This window comes from Falco biarmicus, chromosome 6 (assembly GCF_023638135.1).
Source record: "Falco biarmicus isolate bFalBia1 chromosome 6, bFalBia1.pri, whole genome shotgun sequence".
NCBI lineage: Eukaryota > Metazoa > Chordata > Aves > Falconiformes > Falconidae > Falco > Falco biarmicus.
In genome coordinates this window covers 45910030-45929558 of record NC_079293.1, presented here as the reverse complement: position 1 = coordinate 45929558, position 19529 = coordinate 45910030, and the positions used below count along the sequence as shown (strand labels likewise).

The following is a 19529-nucleotide window of genomic DNA, read 5'->3' as shown; positions in this document are numbered from 1 at the left end:
TTAAACCAGCACATTTTCAGTTTTATTTTAAAATTCTTAGGTAAGTCTTAGGTGATTTTGAACTGACATTAAATAAAAATAATCCCAAACTTATGTTCCGTAATTCTGAGTAAACAGAACGCTTGTAAGCAAACAAACAGTTTAATGAAAAAAACTAAGTTCCATACAAAATTCCATTTTAGACATGATTTCAGGGGGTTTAGATTAAAAATATTTCATGTGATAATTATCATGCAATAGAGTGAACATTTTTCCTACACTGACTGAGAGTACAGGAGATAAACATGCTTCACGTGGACCAAGTAGTTAAGTAGTTCAACCATGAATGGAAGTGCACTATGAACTTTAAAGGAACTATTTCAACAATAGTTAGGGTTCATGGGACATCAGTAAGGTGTGTAAAAAAAAAAGTGATTTGGAAATATTTTAGTTACAGCAAGCGTAACACTAAAAAATTTCCATTTTTGTTGACAACATATGGAACACCTATCAGTTTGGGAAGTGATCCTGATAACGACACCATCAGCTGCACCAACCTTACGTAATTACCAGATACATTGTAAGAGACTCAATCAATGCTTTAAAGTCTTGAAATTTGGACAAGAATATTGATAAAGTAACAAGGTAGGAAATTCCTTAATACTGCCCCAATCTTGATGAGGAGGAACATTTTATGATACCCATCTCCTGCAACTCATTAGATAAGTATGGTTTACAGGTTTTTGTATAACATCTGTATCAGAGAAAACAACTTCAGGAACCAAGACCTGAATAATTTTAAGTTGGCTTTCCCAGCCCCCAAAATATTATAACGATGTTTGACTTTTGCACAAAATTGTGTATCTTATTTCAATATTCTTGCAACCATTTCCAGTCATACAATCAACTTACTTTCCACATCTATTTATTTTAAGAAGCCTTATATACATACAGAATTATCATATCTTCTTTAATGAATTATCAAGTATTCAGACTTGTGTATAGTGGCTTTCACTGTGCCTGTGACATTACTTTTCCTCCTGTTTCATCACAAATCAAATCATTGCTATCAAAAACTGATTTACAAGTAGAGTTTCTCAAAAGGTAGAACAAAAAAATGTAAGTCAAAAGATGTTGGTCTATTGTGGTCCTCAGAATTACTGAAAATGCCCATGTTTTTGCTACAAATACTCAAATGGCACATGAAATGAATAAAATCTCAAGAATTTGGGTACACAAACAGGCAGCTCCTGAGTTATGCTGTGTAAGTGTTTTGGGTAATCAGTTGTAACACAGATGTACAGAAGCAACTTTCTTGAATACTCAAGAAGAAAAAAAGTTGTATTATAGCATGTGCTATTGTTATAACATATGCTTTATGTTGTATAACAGCAAATTCCACGTAAATCCAGTAGGCACATGCTGCCATTTTATGAAGCTGTATTCCACAAGTAATTGAGTATCTACAAAAGCATCTCCTACTAAACTGTAGCGAACGCAACAGCAGAGCACAGTGCCTCATTGGAATATGTCTTCACTACTTCTTTGTGGCATGGGAGAATGTAACACTGGCATTACAGCACCATTTATTTTTATATCATAGAATCAATCCAATTCTTGCAAAAACATAGCCAACCCAAGAAACAGAAAAGTATGCTGCCCCTTCAGTTCTGTCTATATATAGCAAATATTTCCAAATACTTGTTTGACTTCTATAGCTGTAATTGCAGTTATGGCTGTACTTTCCTCACGTAACTATGTAGCCACACAGTATATTACCACATAAACCTCTCTTTGTGAGGGGCAAAAGATCAAAAGTGGTCACTTAATGAACTGGAGAACAGAACTAACTTGATGTATTTCCTTTTTTTTTCAGCATGACATTATATCTTACATTAGCATTCAAATGCTGATCTAAGTTAAACTACGTTTTACAGTACTCATGAAATCACCCTACTTCCTCACAAACATTAATGCAACAATCTCCAATAAGATGATTCAGTAATACTGAGTGATTACTGCTGCATCTCCTAGGTGATTTAGCATTTTGTAGGATTCTATTTATCATAACTTCGGAATATTCATTTGCACTGATCTGCATCGTGAATTCCCAGAAATAACAGCTCGAAAGCAACCTGGGCAGAGACACACATTAAACACCAGTGAAAAATGAAACCAAGTTTCTCAGTTTGTGTAAAGATTGTGTAAAAGACAAATCTACTGTTCAAGGGTGGCCTCAATAGTGAAACAATCCTTTCTCTTCTTGGCCATTACACACTTTTAAACCTCCCCAGCAAATTAAGCCAGCACACAGCAAAAATCTTACAAACAATCTGTCCGCAGGCAATGCAGATTTCTTCCTGTAATCATTTTGTCTCTCTGAACAATGCGGGAAGTTTGCATTGCATGTGTTCAACAACTTCCATCCCTCTGCTCTTGACCCAAAGTTGTTGCTTCAAAGTGCATTTGAAACAAGTTAACAGCATTTTCACAGACGAGAAACAGGCTCCAGTGCCCAGATTCACAGGAGCCCCCTGAGCTCTCTCCAGTCAGAGACCCTCAGCACTCGGACCTTCAGCTCTTGACTGGGTTTCTAACTTACGCAGTTTAATCAGGTGCCTAAGGATGAGCATGAATTCATACTTTAGGAGTACTAAGCCAGAGATACGACAGATATGAGAACACCAAACCCAGGTCTCAAAAGTAGAACCCTACCTACAATATCACATTGCCTCCTGAAATTCCTAGCATCTTTGTTTTTGAATACTTACTTGACTTTGCAACTTTGAAATATTAATATACTTTCAGATGTAAGAAGAACACAACCAAAAATAACCAAAGTCATCAGCAGCTGGAGCTTATTTATTCACTGTACAGATCTTTATTGTATGAACACAATAAGCAGCAGCTGATTCTCTCCACTTTGGAAGACATGCTTTTTCAGTGATTTCACTGACCAGAAGAGGAATCCAGCTTCATTTTCAAAGCCCGAAATAGGTATCAAATACTTCCCCCTCTCCCACTTCTTTAGGCCTGCCAAAGCTTATTCTTGTCTTAGGTTAACCATAAGTGCAAAAGTCTTTCTAAATCCACTTTCTACCAACCACACAGTCATTCCAGCTCCCTTGCCATAGCACCACTTCCAGAATGTATTCAGATAGGGCCACTTCTGAGCTCTCCTTTTCACTGTGCAAGACATATGTGAGATAGAAGTTTTCCTGCTGTCTACTCCTGATCTCTACAACACAGCCACCTTGGCTACCAGGGGCAAGCTCACTGCATTTTAGCAGCTCTAGACGAGGACATAACCCAGCCAGACTCTATGCTGTCACTGTTTTCTAACAAACCTGTGGTTATCACTGGCATTACATCAGTCCCCTATCAGAGGTCTTATTTCAAACCTCAGAAGTACTTTAAGACTTGACAGACTCAATTTCAGTTTTTCCTTTATAAATGGATAATGCATTTCCACTTTCATTTCATGTCACTCACTAAACTATCCCTAAATTTTCCCAAAAATTCTGAAGAATTTGAGACCAAGGTAGGAGAGAAGAAATGGGCATCTAACAGTTCCAATTAGCAGCAACCTGTATGGTGTACAATTCTCTAGCATATACTTCTCAGTGCAACTGGGGTTGTATTTCCCCCATGCAAATGACAGCGTCCTTCTTAAAAAAAAAACAACAAAATACTTTTGACAGAGAATTATCACAACAGAAAGAGGCAGTAGTGCTTGAAACACAAACACTGCAGACAGGCCACCTCTAATTCAAATCTGTATTAAATTTAAAATCTAATCAATGTAACCGGTTGGGTTGGCTGGTTGGTTTGTCTGGTGGGATTTTTTGTGTGCTTTTTTTTGGTAGAGGTTCTTAGATAAACAATATCTTCCATATTCTTAATGTGAGATTGTCCTTTCTGCCATTGATCTTCCCACCAGGTGGGACAACTCCCCTCCTACAGGCAACCAGCTAGCAACATCTACTTGTATTTTAAAATTAAAATTTAATTTTCAAATTTGAAATCAGTATTTATAAGGTATCACCCACGAACTTTTCTCTCAACATACCGTCAACTATATAAAAAACATCAAAAGTTACCTGTCCATGGAGACATGAAGCAAGCAAAAACCAAATTATGTAATAAAATCTTGGTAGAAGTCAACTCAATTTTCAACAATTTTAAAATATGATCCTACAATGAGTTCCAAAAAACCTATCTGGAATTGATTTCTGCATTCTCTAAAATATTAACTTTCATGCAATACATGGCATATGGAGCACAAATTATCCTGAAATAAGTAAATACATGCTAATGTGGGATTGAGGAACTGGTTTCTGAAGCAGATTTTTCACTTGTTAGCCATGAACTCTCATACCCACTGATGAAGAAAAAAAAAATATTATGGACAAATAAATGTTTATCTTAAACATTTGCTGACACAGGACATTAGGAAAACAAAATATATTGAAATGCAGACTGATTTATGTATACAAAGACAGTTTGTAAACTTTTGTACAACAAAGTCTTTTGTTGAACAAAACCAACAAATCATTTTGGAGGAAAAAGCGCAAACAAAGAATCTGCTGAAGTGAAGCACGGAACAGAGAAAGTAGTTAAAATTCAGATGGAATCTCTTTCAGAGTATTAGGAACCATTTAGAGAGCAGCATCAAACTGAACCACCCCATATTTTCCACTTACCATCCATTCAGGTTCAGAAGCCTGAATTTGTTCACCCTGTCCAGGTTTTAGGCCAACCTGAGTGTCAGATTTTAGTGTTCTCAAACTACAGAGAGGTGCAGGATGAAACTTGTTCAAGGCTTGACAAAACGGAACAGTATATTCCCATTTTCTGTCTCCTGTTAATTTTCTATAGTTTAAATCACCTTTGAAAAGAAGCAAGTTTGACTTCTGTAGATCAGCATACAAGTCAGGAGCAACTTCAGCCATACTGGAAAAGTCATGTGGCAAAGTCCAAAACATGTGATCATGGTAAACCCAAACTCCCTTTTTCAAATTCCCCTCCCAGTTTATCCCACATCTAGACATCCACATATGATTAGCTGACTGCAGTTGTTTAACAGTCCAGTTAAAATCATGCTTTGTGGTATCTGACACATACCATGGAATACTTTTTCCATGAAAATGGACCTCATCGGCTAGCTTTGATGATAACAGGAAGTCAGCCAACACAAGATCACTTACAAGTTCAAATCCAGCATTATCCAGGATTATGTCAACTCTAACATTACTTTTTTCTGTATTTCTTTTTTTGGTGTTTACAAGCAGTGACCAAAGTTTTTCCATATCATTCACTAAGATGTAAGGTATCATGTTTTCCAGGGACTGTAAAGGACTAGATTTCTGAGATCTGCCTTCACCAGCTGAAAAAGAAAGGTCACACTTATTGCCCCACAATGACACCTAGAAGGAGGGAAAAAAAGAAACATTTGCTAAGTCTCACTGTAGTTATATTTTAAACTTCACATACACTAAAGATTTTGTTTCGTTTTCATTTTAGAGACATGCAGGCACTAACTCCACATTTCCCTCCAAGCCTTAATAAAATTCAACTTCTTGCGCAGAAATCTTAATATAGACAAGATTTTGTGGAAGAAACCAAACAATGTTGTACATTTATGCATGCATCAGAAAAATGCATCAGAATTGGCAAAGGTGGGAGATTTAGATCAGCATAAATACACTGATCACAAAGCTTAAAACACAAATACTCTCCATACTGTAATTCCAGAAAATATCAGTGGGTACATGAAGAAAGGAGTAATAAAAGCATGTTTACTTTTTTATTACATGCAGTCAAGTAAGAACTTTTATTTTAAGTACACACTGATGGGGTCTTTATAAAGATTCATCAAACACTTGGTATGCATTGTTGCTAGCTAAGGGACTTTTTTGTAATCATGATATTTTGTATTCTACCCAAAGGTATTATTTTCCATTATATTATAAAAGTTTATTATATTGGATATGTGTATATATATGTATTATAAAAGTTTAAAAGCTTTTAAACTACTTTTGGCTCAGATTGAATTCTAACATTTTTTTCCAAAGAAGCCTAAAAATTTTCTGAGCATCAATAAAATGAAGTGCTTTGCAATTTAATAGTTAAATAACAAAAAGGCTACCTGGAACTTGTCTTAAAATGTTTTAGAGATACTGGTTTTGAAGGAGTTTTCAAATACAAAATGAAGACCAGCAGTATAATGAAAATGTCACATTTAATACAAGCAACCAAAATCTAAGTATTTCCAGAGCAGCAGCAATACAGTATAGCTGTCAGAATTTCTTCATATTTTTACATACAAAAGGCCTATATTTTAATTTCCAGGTGAAGTTCAGGTTCTTTATAACCTCAAGTTTTTGTTACATAGGAGAGATGTTTTAAATTCATATGTTAAGCACTACTAGTTTACCTGCAGCAGTTTAAAAAGTTCCTCCTGAAGTTGCTTTTCATCTAGATCCTTGATATTTTTAAGAAGTTCCTGAAAGTAAGTGCATAAGGCAATAACAGCCTCTTGGGATTCAAAGAAATTTTGAGCTTTTCCTTCCTTAAATACATCAAAGTTGTCAATAGGCGGGCTAAATGTAGGAGGAGAACAAATATATTAACACATTTGCCACATTTTCCATGGCAGCACACCAAATGCACCTCAAAATGCAAGCTCAAAGCTCAACTTTTTTAGGCCATACTATGGGCCCTAGTTAAGGTTTTAAACTTCTAATTTGTCACACTAGACTTTCACACATCTCAGTAACAGCCTGATACCATATCTCACTGAAACAGACAGTATACAATACATCTTTATATTTCTACCAACATATTCTGAAAGTGAACAAGTGTTCAGTTGCACAATTCTGGGAACTGCACACACAGTGACAATTTCGAACTCCAGTCTTCAGACACAGAGAATTAAAACTGTAACATACAAGTGAACTAATGTAGTGAATTTGCTTGCCCAATTTTAAGCACATTTGTGCACGCTGAAGTGTATGTTCCATACCAAAATCTCTTACAGTGATATGAAGTTATTCTTAGGGAAGTTTTTAAGTAGGATTTCAGAAAATTAACATGACAAAGATGACAAAACTATTCAGTTCTTGTAATATGTCAAAAATAGCCTCATCTATTATGAAACATATTTGAATGTACACCTTTTGACAAATGATTGAACTTTCATCCAAGCATATGCTTAAGAGCAGCTAAACAACGAAGGTCAAGAAACTTAAAACTTAGGAATGAAAATATCTGCTGAGTTTTTTTAACACAACCCAGCAGATCCATCTCATATTGAAGTTTTTGCTACAAGTGTTCAAATTATGCAACACAGCAGTAGAAACAGAGTCCCATTACTGTGTTTGCACCTCTGTAATACTATGGGCAAATCCAGCACGTATGGAGCTTTCAAGTATTTTGGCAGGAGCGGGAACTTAAGCTGATCATTCCTACCCCATTACATTGTACTGGCACCCCTCCACAGTACCAGCAGAAGTTTTTCCTGCCAAGTTATTTTTAACCAGGATCAGCTCCCAAAGTTTGATGCAACATATGGTCTGCAAACACTGCTGTAACTAAGAAGATGGTGTAGAATGAACAACAGGGGCTGATTAAGCTGGGTCTACTGCTTTAAGAAACCATTCTCAAATGGTAACTTCAGATTTCAAGCAGGAAAACAAGTCAGAATGCCCAACAGATTACTGGCTCTCGCAGTCTTGTGTTTTAGACTAACATATGTCTTAAGAGATAATTCTAGACTAACAAACCTATTAGAAATGCTAAATAACTTTCATATTACAATGCACATTAGTCTGCAAGAAAGTCAAGCTATACAGTCAAGCTTAAGAGCTTTCATGTAGACCAAGCTGAAACCAAAGAATTAAGAAACCTAATAAGCTTCAAATGCTGCTGCACGGAAGAAGAAAAAGTGTTAATTTTAAATTAATTAAATTAAATTAAATTAAATTTCCCATAAAAATGGGAAAGAATAATGTTTTGCAGAGCAATATACCAAGCAACTGAATACTCACTTTTGTGCTAATGCTGCATGAATTCTTCGATACAGGTAACACTCTACATATAACCAAGGGGACTGAAACCAGCTCGGTTCTCCATTTCCATTTGATAAATTTCGTTGGTAGTCTAAGTAGTGGTTCCACAGCGCAGCATCAGGCAGCTCATCTTCTAAAGGGGTCACTGGTTTGTCTGTTTGCAGTTCATTCCGCAGTTTGGAGAGGAAAGATATAGCTCTCTTCTCTGCCTCAACACCCTTCTGAAATAAGTGGAGAACAAAAGTTCCTACTCTGAATATTTATTCCTGTAGAGACACAGATCAATTTTTCGTGAAAGATGTAAGTGATAAGTTTTAATTGCCAAATACGAGTCTCCAACAAATCAGAGCTTAAATCCAAAACACATTTTGGTAAATGAAGCTCATTTTACACCTGACATCCTAAAACGAATCACTCATGGGACTTCTTATTATATTGGACTTTTTGCTTATTAGAGGGCAGAAGAGTACCGAAACATTGCCATGTTCAGAAGATGCTACAGTCTACTGAACACTGCACCAACACAAAAACCTTGAGACAGTGAAGCAGTTGCAGAACAGATAGATCAGAAAAAGGTGAGTGAAAAAATTAATGAAAAACAGATACAAGAAAGAGATGATAAAGAAAAAAATACAACAGAAAAAAAGATTAAGACAGACAAATAATGTTTGCAGTAAGAAACCAGTAAAAACAAGGCAGAGAAAGGGTCTCAGGGGTCAGGGTGGGGATCTCAGGCAAGAAGAGATGTTACTCTTACCTCACCATGTTCTTCAAAAAATTCATTTTTATGTCGATGCAGAGTATCAATAACTCTTGTAAGGATCTGGGGCAGTCTGTCTTTAATCGTAAAATATGCAAAGGATCTAAAAAGGAGAGGATCAAAATTTTATTATTGAGAGGGAATGATGAAATATCTTCCATTTTTTAAAATAAATGTAAGGCCTTTGTGCTGGCTTTGGCTTGGATAGAGTTAGTTTTCTTCATAGTAGCTAGTATGGGGCTATGTTTTGGATTTGTGCTGAAAACACTGTTGATAACACAGGGATGTTTTTGTTATTGCTGAGCAGGGCTCACACAGAACCAAGGCCTTTTCTGCTTCGCACAGCACCTCGCCAGCAAATAGGCTGGGGGTGCACATGAAGCTGGGAGGGGACACAGCCAGGACAGCTGACTCCAACTGACCAAAGGAATATTCCATACTATATGGCATCATACTCAGCACATAAAGCTGGGGCAAAGGTTGGCTGGGGGGACCACTGCCCAGGAACTGGCTGGGCATCAGTCAGTTAGTGGTAAAGCGCTTTCATCGCTTGTTTTTCTTGGGTTTTATTTCTCTCTCTCCTTGTTATTTTCTTTTTCATGACAATTTATTATTAGTAGTATTTTATTTCAATTATTACACTGTTCTTATCTCAACCCATGCATTTTCTTCACTTTGACCCTTTCAATTCTCTCCCCCACCCCCAGTGGGACTGGGGGTGGGGACACTGAGCAAGCAGCTGTCCCATGCTTAGTTGCTTGCTGGGGTTAAACCACCACAGTCTTGAAAGTATGTTTATGTGCTAAACCAGTGGACACTAATAAAAAAACCAAACAAAATCTCAAATTGGTCGCCAGTCTTTTCAAAGAGGAAAGGGCTAAATGACTGGCCCTGCCAAAAGAGTGAAAACTGCAGTTAATTCTAGGCAAAACAAATTCACTGATTGCACAGTTACCCAGGTGTAAAGTCAAGGAAATTTAGAATTAAAAGAGGTTTGTTTAAAGTTGTAGCATGTTTTGTACCGACAAGAAAATCCACGCTACTTGCTCTCTGCTATATACTTGATTTGCGTTTTCCACGAACACTGTTTATAGAAGGACAAGGGGCAAAACGCGACCACCCTTACAGCGAGCTCGGACCGGCGTGAGGGATGACTTTACCCGGAAACCACTACCCCGCGAGTCCCCGCCTCGGAACCGGACCGGTACCGCTGCTGCGCGGGGAACCCAGAACAGCCTGACAACAAAAACGCAATCTGGCCCTATCTCTGTCCCTGTCCCCGTCCCCCCGCACGGCCCGCTCCGGCCAGGGACAACGGCAGCGCCCCGAGAGGGCGCGGCGAAGCAGCACCGGCCCCAGGAGGCGCCGGCACCGCCGCGCCCACAGCGCCCCCTACCGGCCGCACAGCCCCAACCCAGCGGGCCCGCCCACGACGCAGCGCTGCTGCCACCGCCCCCGCCCGCCCGCACGGGCCGAGCGCCCGCCCCCGGCACCCACCGCTAGGCCAGGGCCCCGACCGAGGGGGCCCAGCGCTCAAGAGCAGCCCGCCGCCGGGCAGCGGGCACCGGCCAGCCCCGCAGCTCCCGCCTGTCCCCCACCCCGCTGCCAGGGGCGAGCGCGCCAGGCCGTGACGGACCCTTTAAACCTGCCCGAGAGGGAAACCGGTAGCGCCGGCACCACCGCCATCTTGCTCCGCCCCCGCGAGCCGACGGGCCGCCCCCCGGAAGTGGGGTGCGGCAGCCGGACGTTATTGGCGAGGCGGCCGCGCCCGCCGCGCGGCACGGCGACGGGCCGGCGGGCGGGGCCTGGCGGCCCGCGCGCCCTGGCGGAGCTCGGCGGGCGGTGGGCGGGGCCGCGGCTCGCGCGGCGGAGAGCGGCTCGCCCCCTCCCCCAGGTCAGTGCTGGCGCGCGGCGGGAACCGCCTCGCCCCTCCCGCGGCGGCGGCGGGCGGGCGCCGTGGGGAGGGGCGGGACGGCGGCGCGGCTGCCCTTGGCGGGTTCCCGCCGCCGGTGGGAGCTCGTGCTGGGCCAGGGGGTGGCGTGGCCCCTGCCGGCGCCCCCCGGAGCGGCGGAGGGCGACGGCGTGGACGCCTGCGGGCTGGGCCCGCCGCAGCGCCCGCAGGGGGCCGTGGCGACTAGGGGCGGTCTCGCCCGCCCCACCCGCGGACTCCGATCCTGCCGCGGGTGGGAGGGCCCCACGGGCACGGCCGTAGGGCGAGCGAGGGGAGGCGGTTTCGGGGCTGAGGAGACCCTACCCGCGGGAGGGCGGCCGGTGGTTTTCTGCCCCGTCCCCTCCCTCGCCCCCGCAATGCCCCTTCCGGGGCCAGGGCTGAGGCCGGCTGCCGGGCCGCTCTCCTGCCTACCTCGCCCCGTACTCGGGTACTGTGGCGCCGCAGCCGCGCGGCCGCTCCGCTGAGGAGGGCTCGGCGGTGGCGCAGCAGCGGCGGAAGCCGAGCGTTACGGAACAGGGGGGGCCGGGCCCCCCGCGGGGTGACGCTCGGCCTAGCGGGTGGTGTCTCTCCGCGCCCGCTAGGGGCGCCCGGGAGCCGCACGGCGCGGCGGGGCCTGAGCACTTCGGCCGCCGCCTGGGGCAGGGGCGGGGCCGGCCTCGCTCTTCCTGCGGAGGCGAGACGCCTTCTCCTCCCGATTGGCTGCCCGGCCGCCTCCTTCCCGCCTCCCCGGCTGGCAGCCAATGGGAGCGAGGCCGCTGCCTTTCCTCCGCGCATACCGCCGGGGGCGGTGAGGGGCCCGCCGCCGCCGGGTGGGGGCAGGGACGGAGCCGAGCGTGCCGGCGGCGAGGCGCAGGAGAGCAGCGCCCGGCTGGCGGCGGCAGATGAGGCCCGGGTGTCTCGCCGCTGCGGGGTCCGCAGCACCTGGCGGGGCTGGGCTGGGCTGGGCCGGGCCGGTCTGGTCTGTCCGCCGTGGAGCGGGCCCGGCTTATTTGTCCATCTTGCTGGCTCTGCCGCAGTAAGCTTGGGCTCCCGGCCTTGAAAGGCAACGGGCGTGAATAAAGTGTGTCTTGTATTAAAGGGACGTTGGAAAGTCAAGTGCAGATTTGTGGCTGCTGCTCGGAGATGGCGCCCGCTGCCCTGTGGTAGCGCTTTGTCCTGCTTGTTTCCTGGCTTGCTCGGTTCCGCACTAGCTGGCTGGGTGCCTCTGCTGCTGCAAATGTGGCGTTGGGGCTCCTCGATGGGATTCGTTATGTATGATCACTGCTTCCTTGTTACTAGCCTGTGCTGTCGAAAAATCGCCCCTGGGATCGCTGTGATTTGACACAAGGTTTTGTTGGCTGGGAAAGTATGGATCTACCTGGCATTTGTCAGTCTCTTTCTGCTAGTTACCCCGCACCACCAGAGACTTACTGCCTCGTCCTGGATTTCCACCACCTTGGGTTGTATTTGCTGAGTTTGCCAGCTCTCTCTATTATCCAGGTGTAACAGGCCCTTTAAAAACAGCACCTTGTCCCAGGCAGAGTCTTTTGGGTTGCTTTTTAAATACAGGACAAGTTTAAAATAAAAGCAACAGCTTATTTTAATAAGTATGCAAATAAGAGGCTTACTAAATTGGCAAAAAGCTACAAGTGAAGAGTATATAAAATTATGACAGATGTTAATTACTCTGTGATAGCCTAAAGGTGGTTTATATATTTATTTATTTATATTATTTTTTTTTAGAATTGTATATCGTTCACCAGAGTTAGTGTACTACCCTTCCGTTAAGTTATGTCAGGGTGAGATTTGGGGTTTTTTCAAGTTAAGTGTATATTGTGCTAGCATCTAGGTACCCTTGTCAGGATGGAGGGCTTGTTCCAGTCAGCACACAATGATTTGTTCTTAAGGAAATCCTTGTTTGAACTATTACGTTAGGTAGTGTATGGGTAGTATTGAAGATCTTTCTTTACACAGTTTTGAAAAATGATCTGAAACCGGCAGTTTTTTCAAACTACACAACTTAATGACTTTTTTTATTAATAACTTGCTGAAGATGGATTTTATGTCACAAGGGAAATGTTCTTGGCTAATAAAAGCTGGTGGGGGCAGGGATTTGACACTGTGATTTTTCAGCAAGTGAAACAGCCACTGAGGTGTTCAGTCTGTGGCCTGTGGATACTAAGTTTATTTGATCAGCTCATGCAATGTAGTGTAAATATAATAAACCTACTCTTAGTCTGGAATAACAGAGTAAGGACACTGTCGCGTTTCTGTCAGCATGGGTAGATCTGCAAGCCAGGTCCCTGTTGCACCAGTGTATACTAGCAGGATCGAGACCGTAACCTGATTGACTCGGCTCTCACTCTAGTCGAGACAGATGAATGGAGCTGGATCCATGCTTGGCCGTTTATGATAAGGCACTATGAGCTGATGTTGATCAGTGTGTGTGTTCCATAGGTGACATTCCCATATAACCACACAGTAATCTAATTGTTGGTTTTGTTACGTATAAACTAATGATTCACAGAATGTGATGTCCTCTTTAAGGTGTGTGCTTGCTCATGAGTAATTTTGTCGGCAGAGTTACTGGGAGTGCAGACAGCTACGCAGACTGAGCAACAGAAAGATGCCTGTTTATATATTGATGTAGCAGCCAATTCTATTTTTTCACCATGTGTTGCAAGCACGCAGCTCAATACTGTGTATTGATTTTAATTAGACTATTTCCACAGCATTGAAAAAAAGCTCTTTAATCCCACCAATATGTATGTGCTTAGGAGTACTAACACGTGCAGAAGGAGTATGGCTGACCTTTTAGATAAGGGAAAAATAATGCTGTTTTTCATTTTTTCCAAAAGGTTGATGGGTGATTTTGTTTGTTTTAAATACAGGTCTGAGGGAAGCTATGAGACTGAAACTTCTGCACTTTCCAGCTAGATCTTTCCACACTTTAACAACAGTATGCCAATGCCAAACCTTTAAGAAAACTGGACATCTGCTATTGAAGCAGAATAATGAAGTTGACGGAACAGCTCACAGAACAGCAAAATCTTGGAATGTGTATGCTGTGAGAAGCACTTCCCCTTATTTGACAAGTCGATGTGTACAAATCAAGAATTGGCAGTTGCTCCAAGGAAATGGATCAGCTTTGGGAAAAAATGTTTATTATCAGAGTGGGGAGGGTTTTTTTCCATCCTGGAAACATTTTGGTGTGGCCATAACGGAAAACTACAAGCTCAATGCAGAGCATATTAAAAAATTTAGCAACATATCATCAAGATTTTACTCGGTTGTATCAGCTGGAAAAATTATTCCAAAACACAGTAACCAGCCAGTTAAGAGGCCACCAAAGGCACCAAGGACCAAGCAGCCATCCAGAGCTAACCAGCCACTACCATCAGACATGGAGGTAAAGTATAAAATTTATAGTCTGTATAACGTTAAGGGAACTTCATCAATTTAATTTAGATTCAAATTTGGGTTTAGAGTAACGTTTTAGTAAAATGAACATGTTTATTTAGTGATGGAGGATTTAATTATTTACCCTAGTGTTGGAATGCTGCAGACAGAAACAAGCTTGGTAGAAACTAGTGTGTCTGGTATTTTCAAGATAAAATAGAGATTTAATGTCAATGTGTAAACAAAACTGGAGGGAAGATAAGTAGTTATTAAAGAGAGAAGATGAAGTCCATGAAAAATAATTTTTAACCAGTGCTGTCACAGTGCTTCTCACTTTTAATATTGAGAAACAAAGTCTAGCTTTCAGAATAATTTAAGTTGCCCTAGGTATCCTTGCTTGTCCAATTTACCCAGTTTTAAGGCTTCACTCGAACAGAAATGATGATGAAAGTAAATAGTTTAAGTTCACATTCAGATTAAGTTTCAGATGGGAAACAGAGGTGCAGATGTAGCCAGTGTTCCTTGAGGAAAATTAGTCCATGTGTAGAAATAGCACCTTGATCTCCAGACTCCTAGGTATACAGAGTATCTGCAGCAACAAACTGTTTTGGGTACAAGTAAGTGGAACAGTGCATTTGTGGCTGTTTCTCCCTAAGATAGTTCTTTGCAAGCCTCAATACCCAAGATCATTTGAATACAAGATCTCCAAGGAAAATCTCCAAGGAAAATCCTGGTGTAAGAAGTGTTGCTGTTGGCCTCAAGCTGCAAAAACAGCTGAGTTCCAGGGTATTGTTAATAAAATAGTATTATAGATGAGACTGCAACAAGTATTGTGCTTTCAGAAATAGTTTCCACATTGCACAATATGTCATATTACATGATGTACTGAACGTGAGCGCAGAAACTGAAGTTTTAATGCTTGCCTTCTCATTATCTATGCTTCTGTTTAATATTTCGTATGATGACCAGGGATATGCTTTAATGTAACATAAAGACTTCATTATAGACAGTTTAGTTCCCACTTGTATTTTCCCATTGCTTTGAAAAAAGAAAGTGAATAATATTAGTCCTGAAACATGATGTAATGTTTCAAGTTTGTTATTCATACTATGACATTTACATTCAGAAATTTCCTCTTTTTGTTGTTGGGTGAATTGAAGTGACAATTTTCTCAGATTCTCGAGGCTTTTAAGTGGCAGCATAGAATACAAGTACTTTCTTTGTTTGACATTTTCATATATATGTATGCAAGTAATATGCACTTCTATTTTTACTTTCTTCCATTGTGAAGAAATGGAGAAAATACTTGCTGATATACTGAAATAATAATATGCTTTCTGGGGAAGCTTCCACAGGGCAAAATGCTGTGCCAGAAATCACATAAATTCAGACATAACAGAAAGATATTTTTGAATAAACCCCTTATGGTTTGGTCAGAGATACAGCCCTATCTGCAGGGGTACAGACAGACTGTCACTTTGACCGCAGGCTGACAGTATTTTGGAATAAACATATTTTTTTACCTGTTTGTGTACTTCATTATAGATATGTATAGAGAAAGAACTTACAGATGTGGCTGATTTCTGCAAGATGACTAATAGAAGTAGCACAAATGGAGGGTTCTTGAGGGGTTTTTTCACCACACAGTCAGTTTTCTCTAAATCCTGGTGTCACAAAAAAGCTGCTCTTGCCTTTCTGCGCACGTGTGGAGGCAGCCAAGAACCCTGCAGTAACGTAGGGCTTATTGCCAGGGCAGGTACCCAGGGGCAGGCTGCTGCCTCTTCGCCTTACCGCTCTGCCCCTTGGAACGTTAGCTCCTAGACCTGCTCCAAAGGTTCTCAGTTAGATGAACCCCGAGGATCTCTGGTGTTTTCTGTCTGGGAGGGCCTGACAGCTGACGCCTTTCTTTTGCAGAACAGTCTGTGAATGAGGTCTTCCTCACTCCTGGTCTTCATGTGTTGTTTACAGGCAGAGTGCTGAGCCCCAGCAGTGATAAATGGTGGTAAGACCAGTTTTTCAGGATAGGTGGAGGAGTTACTTGAAAGCAGTTAACTGGTTTAGTCAGTCTGACAGTGAGTACCACTACTCAGCTTACTTAAAATCGTAAGGTCTGATGGCCTGAAAAGCCTCAGAGCTAATTTTTAATGCTACAGACATATAGTATAGAAAGAGCTTGAAATTCAAGTAAAGATATAGTATTTACTACACTTAAGATAAAGACTAATTCCTATGGTGATATCAGGATTTACGCTCATCCTACAGGTTTTCTTTCTATAAAATTGTGTATGCTTAAAGTGGAAGGGATGAGGTAAGGAGAATGATGGTTCCATGAGCCTGTACAGTTGTTGGGGGTGTGATGGTACAGAAAAGGAGTTCTTAAGGTACTTGGGATAGCTACTCCTAAGGATAGCTGTTGCGGTGCTCTGAATAGAATCTCAATGAAGCCCCAGCTGTAGGCAGAGAGGAGGAGGGTGGTGAGTTTCTTTCTAGCGCCAGTACAGATTTTGTATTCTGGTTTTTTGAAATGTGCAGGTGAAAGCATGGCATTAAGGTTAATCAGCCAGTAAGCAGGTCTATTTTAGGATTAGCTGAATCACTCGTTACAGTATAGACTTCCTGGCTCTATCTTCTCCAGCTATCATGGAAGCTTAGGTATCTAGCATGCCTGTGGGCATATGTATTTTAGATATCTTAACCTCAAATTACACCCAATTCATCTGATGGGTAACATTGGAGATTTTATTAAAAGTACAAGTAAAACAGTACAGTGTGAAAAACCAAACAAAAAAAAAAAACCACCCCAAACCAAACAAACTAGTGCATATCCAAAATGCTATTTCGGGCATGTAGTCTAGCAGAAAACTTCTGGTTCTAACTCAGTGTCATCTTTACATTGAAACTAAAATTGCAGCCATAAGGTCTGTCCTTTAGTGTACCTGCTTTGGAGTGAACAATAGCCAATAGCACAAGTAATAAACTATGGGAAGCATAGAGCAAGATAGATATTTTCAGATTATACACTAGCTAGATAAGAGTTTGCGCCCTTAATTCTTGACAGAAGGGTTTCATGGCAGGACATGTATACTTCTAGTAACCAGAGCTGTCTGGGAGAATCTGAAATATATAATTCGCATTGCAGTTTAGAGATTGAAAATGGATTTATACAGACAAAATTGTGATATTGCAACTTTTCAAAGGTATTGCAGCGAGGGAACTGAAAACAGTTCTGTTCCCCTGTTAACTCAGCCTCACAGTACAGTCATGGAAATAGGCCTATAAAATTACAATGAATATTGTAATTTTAAAACATATTTTCTGTTAGCGATTACTGGATTAAGATGATGTGTAAGCAAAGCTTTGGAAGTGGTAACAGAATATTAACATTAAAAAAGAAGTTTAAATGTGTGGTTGGGAATGTGATGACTGGTAACAGGCCTCCCAAGGAGTACAACACCTTTTTAAGCCTTGCTGTTTGATGCTGCAGGAGTGCTGTGAGAATACAATTTGGATTTTAAGTTGAAGTGTATTGTGGGTATAAATGCTTGCAGATGAGTACTGTTCTTTTGTTCATTTGTTGTTAGTTACATCCCCATTTGTATTAGTTACAAAAAGCTGGGAAGTGACTGATCCACAATGAGACACATTGCTTTCTGGATATCTTCCACTACATTGTACTGAAAAACATCATCATGGGACATACACAGTATCAGAACAAAGAAATCCACTTAAAATTAGTGGAATTTGTAAATCGGTTTATTGTGATTTGTTTGATTAATCAAGAAAATCTTTGCACGGATGACTTCTGATTTCTTTGCCGTGCATGAGTCAGTCTTGTTGCAAGTTAGCATCATTTTTCCAGTTACTTGTTTGAATATGGCATTTTAGTTATTTAAGGCTGTGGAATATTGAGGGAAACTGGCTGTTGTTGGACTGTGGTGCCAGTTGAGACTATGTTGTTAGTGCAAGATTCAGCTCAAGGCGGGGACATTGTAGATCTGCAGCACCTACAACTGGCCCAGGAGATTCATGACTTTGTGCTGCAGTGTTGCAGCAGCTCATACCCTGGGAGTTAGCTGGGCAGTGAGCTTTGTGCATGGAAGAACATCATGATTGCAGTTGGAGCTTCTGCTTGATAAACAAGCTAGGATAGTTGAACACCCATTTGTCTGTAAAATTAAAGCTGATTTTGGGGGTATCTTGTTTTTTATTTCAGTGGTCAGCCAAGTATGGCATAAGCTGTAGGATGGGACAGGAGTAGCAAGTGTAGCTCTACTGTTAAAGCATTTGGTTGGCACTCGGGGAAGAAAGGTTCACTTTGTGGCTCTGTAACGAAGTTTTTGGTGTGACTTGTTCATGTCACCTGGTTTGATCACAGTCTGTGATTTGCTTTGCCACTTAACAGGGAGCAAGTAATCTCATTAGTATTTGTGCACTAGGTGGACAGCATGGCAATGATACTGTGGAAAAGAGTTAATAAATTAAAAATGTCACTCACGTGATAAATTTGAGGCAAACAGTTGTTTACAGACATCTTGCTTCAGCCTTGCCCTAACTCAAATCTTTATTCCTTTGGTGCAGAATCTGATGCAGTGCACAGCCTTTGCAACAGCAGATGAATATCATCTTGGTAATCTGTGTCATGACCTGACTTCACATGGATATGTTGAAATAACAAGTTTGCCTAGAGGTAGATTTTTGAAACATATTAAAAGTAATGTTATACCTTGGGAAATTAAATATGGATGAGGATATAATTTTTATAACTGTGTATTCTTATTCTGCTAATACCGAGGAATATATCATACTGCCTATAAAAATATTGCTTTGCTTAAAAATTCCATTTGCCTAAAAAAAAATAACTAAACCTTACAGAATAGCAGTATAACCAGCACTTGCTGTTAATCTTATGATAATTTTTCTCAAAATTAGTATTACACTAGAGTTATTGAAAAATTAGATGCATGCAGGAAAATAAATTTGGAAATTTTTCTGGTACAAAGAATTTCTATGGAAATTTGCTAACTGAAAAGATTTTGAAAGTTTTCTTTATTTTAATTAATCTTCCAGTAATGTGACACCGTAGTGCTTCAGCTGTCAAAAAAATTTTGTAATTTGAAGTTGCATCTTCTTTCCATACCCACAGTTCTATTAATGTAAATCACTGAGGGTTGGAGGGGAAGGCATGCGAGAGAGAATCTTGCTGACTAAGTGAAATGGAAAAGATATACACATAAATGCTTAGTTCTAGTAAAGAGAATGCAGTTGATAGTTTGTTTGGGTTTTGGTTGTTTTGTTGGGTTTTTTTACTGAGTCAAATATATCCTAGCAATTGTTGAATGCTTCACTTAGCTAGGCTTCAGCAAAATAATTGGTTCTGATTTCTGCTCAGAGT

At 41.4% G+C, this 19529-nt stretch overlaps 2 protein-coding genes across 4 annotated transcripts in view; one reads left to right on the top strand and one right to left on the bottom strand.

Moving 5' to 3' along the window:
• On the bottom strand, positions 1-10603 carry ARMT1 (acidic residue methyltransferase 1). Its single transcript, XM_056344758.1, has 5 exons — positions 10445-10603; positions 8806-8911; positions 8028-8269; positions 6416-6581; positions 1-5405 (listed from the first exon to the last, which is right to left on the bottom strand). The coding sequence occupies exons 1-5, from the start codon at positions 10492-10494 to the stop codon at positions 4638-4640; spliced, it is 1332 nt and encodes a 443-aa protein (XP_056200733.1). The 5' UTR covers positions 10495-10603; the 3' UTR covers positions 1-4637.
• Positions 10572-19529, top strand: part of RMND1 (required for meiotic nuclear division 1 homolog) — a 21814-nt gene continuing 12856 nt past the window's right edge. For all 3 annotated transcript variants that reach the window (XM_056344759.1, XM_056344761.1, XM_056344760.1), the window contains exons 1-3: positions 10572-10702; positions 13630-14147; positions 18716-18824. In XM_056344759.1, coding sequence (XP_056200734.1) covers positions 13644-14147; positions 18716-18824 — 613 coding nt within the window. In that variant the 5' untranslated portion in view covers positions 10572-10702; positions 13630-13643. The remainder of the gene's footprint in view (positions 10703-13629; positions 14148-18715; positions 18825-19529) is intronic.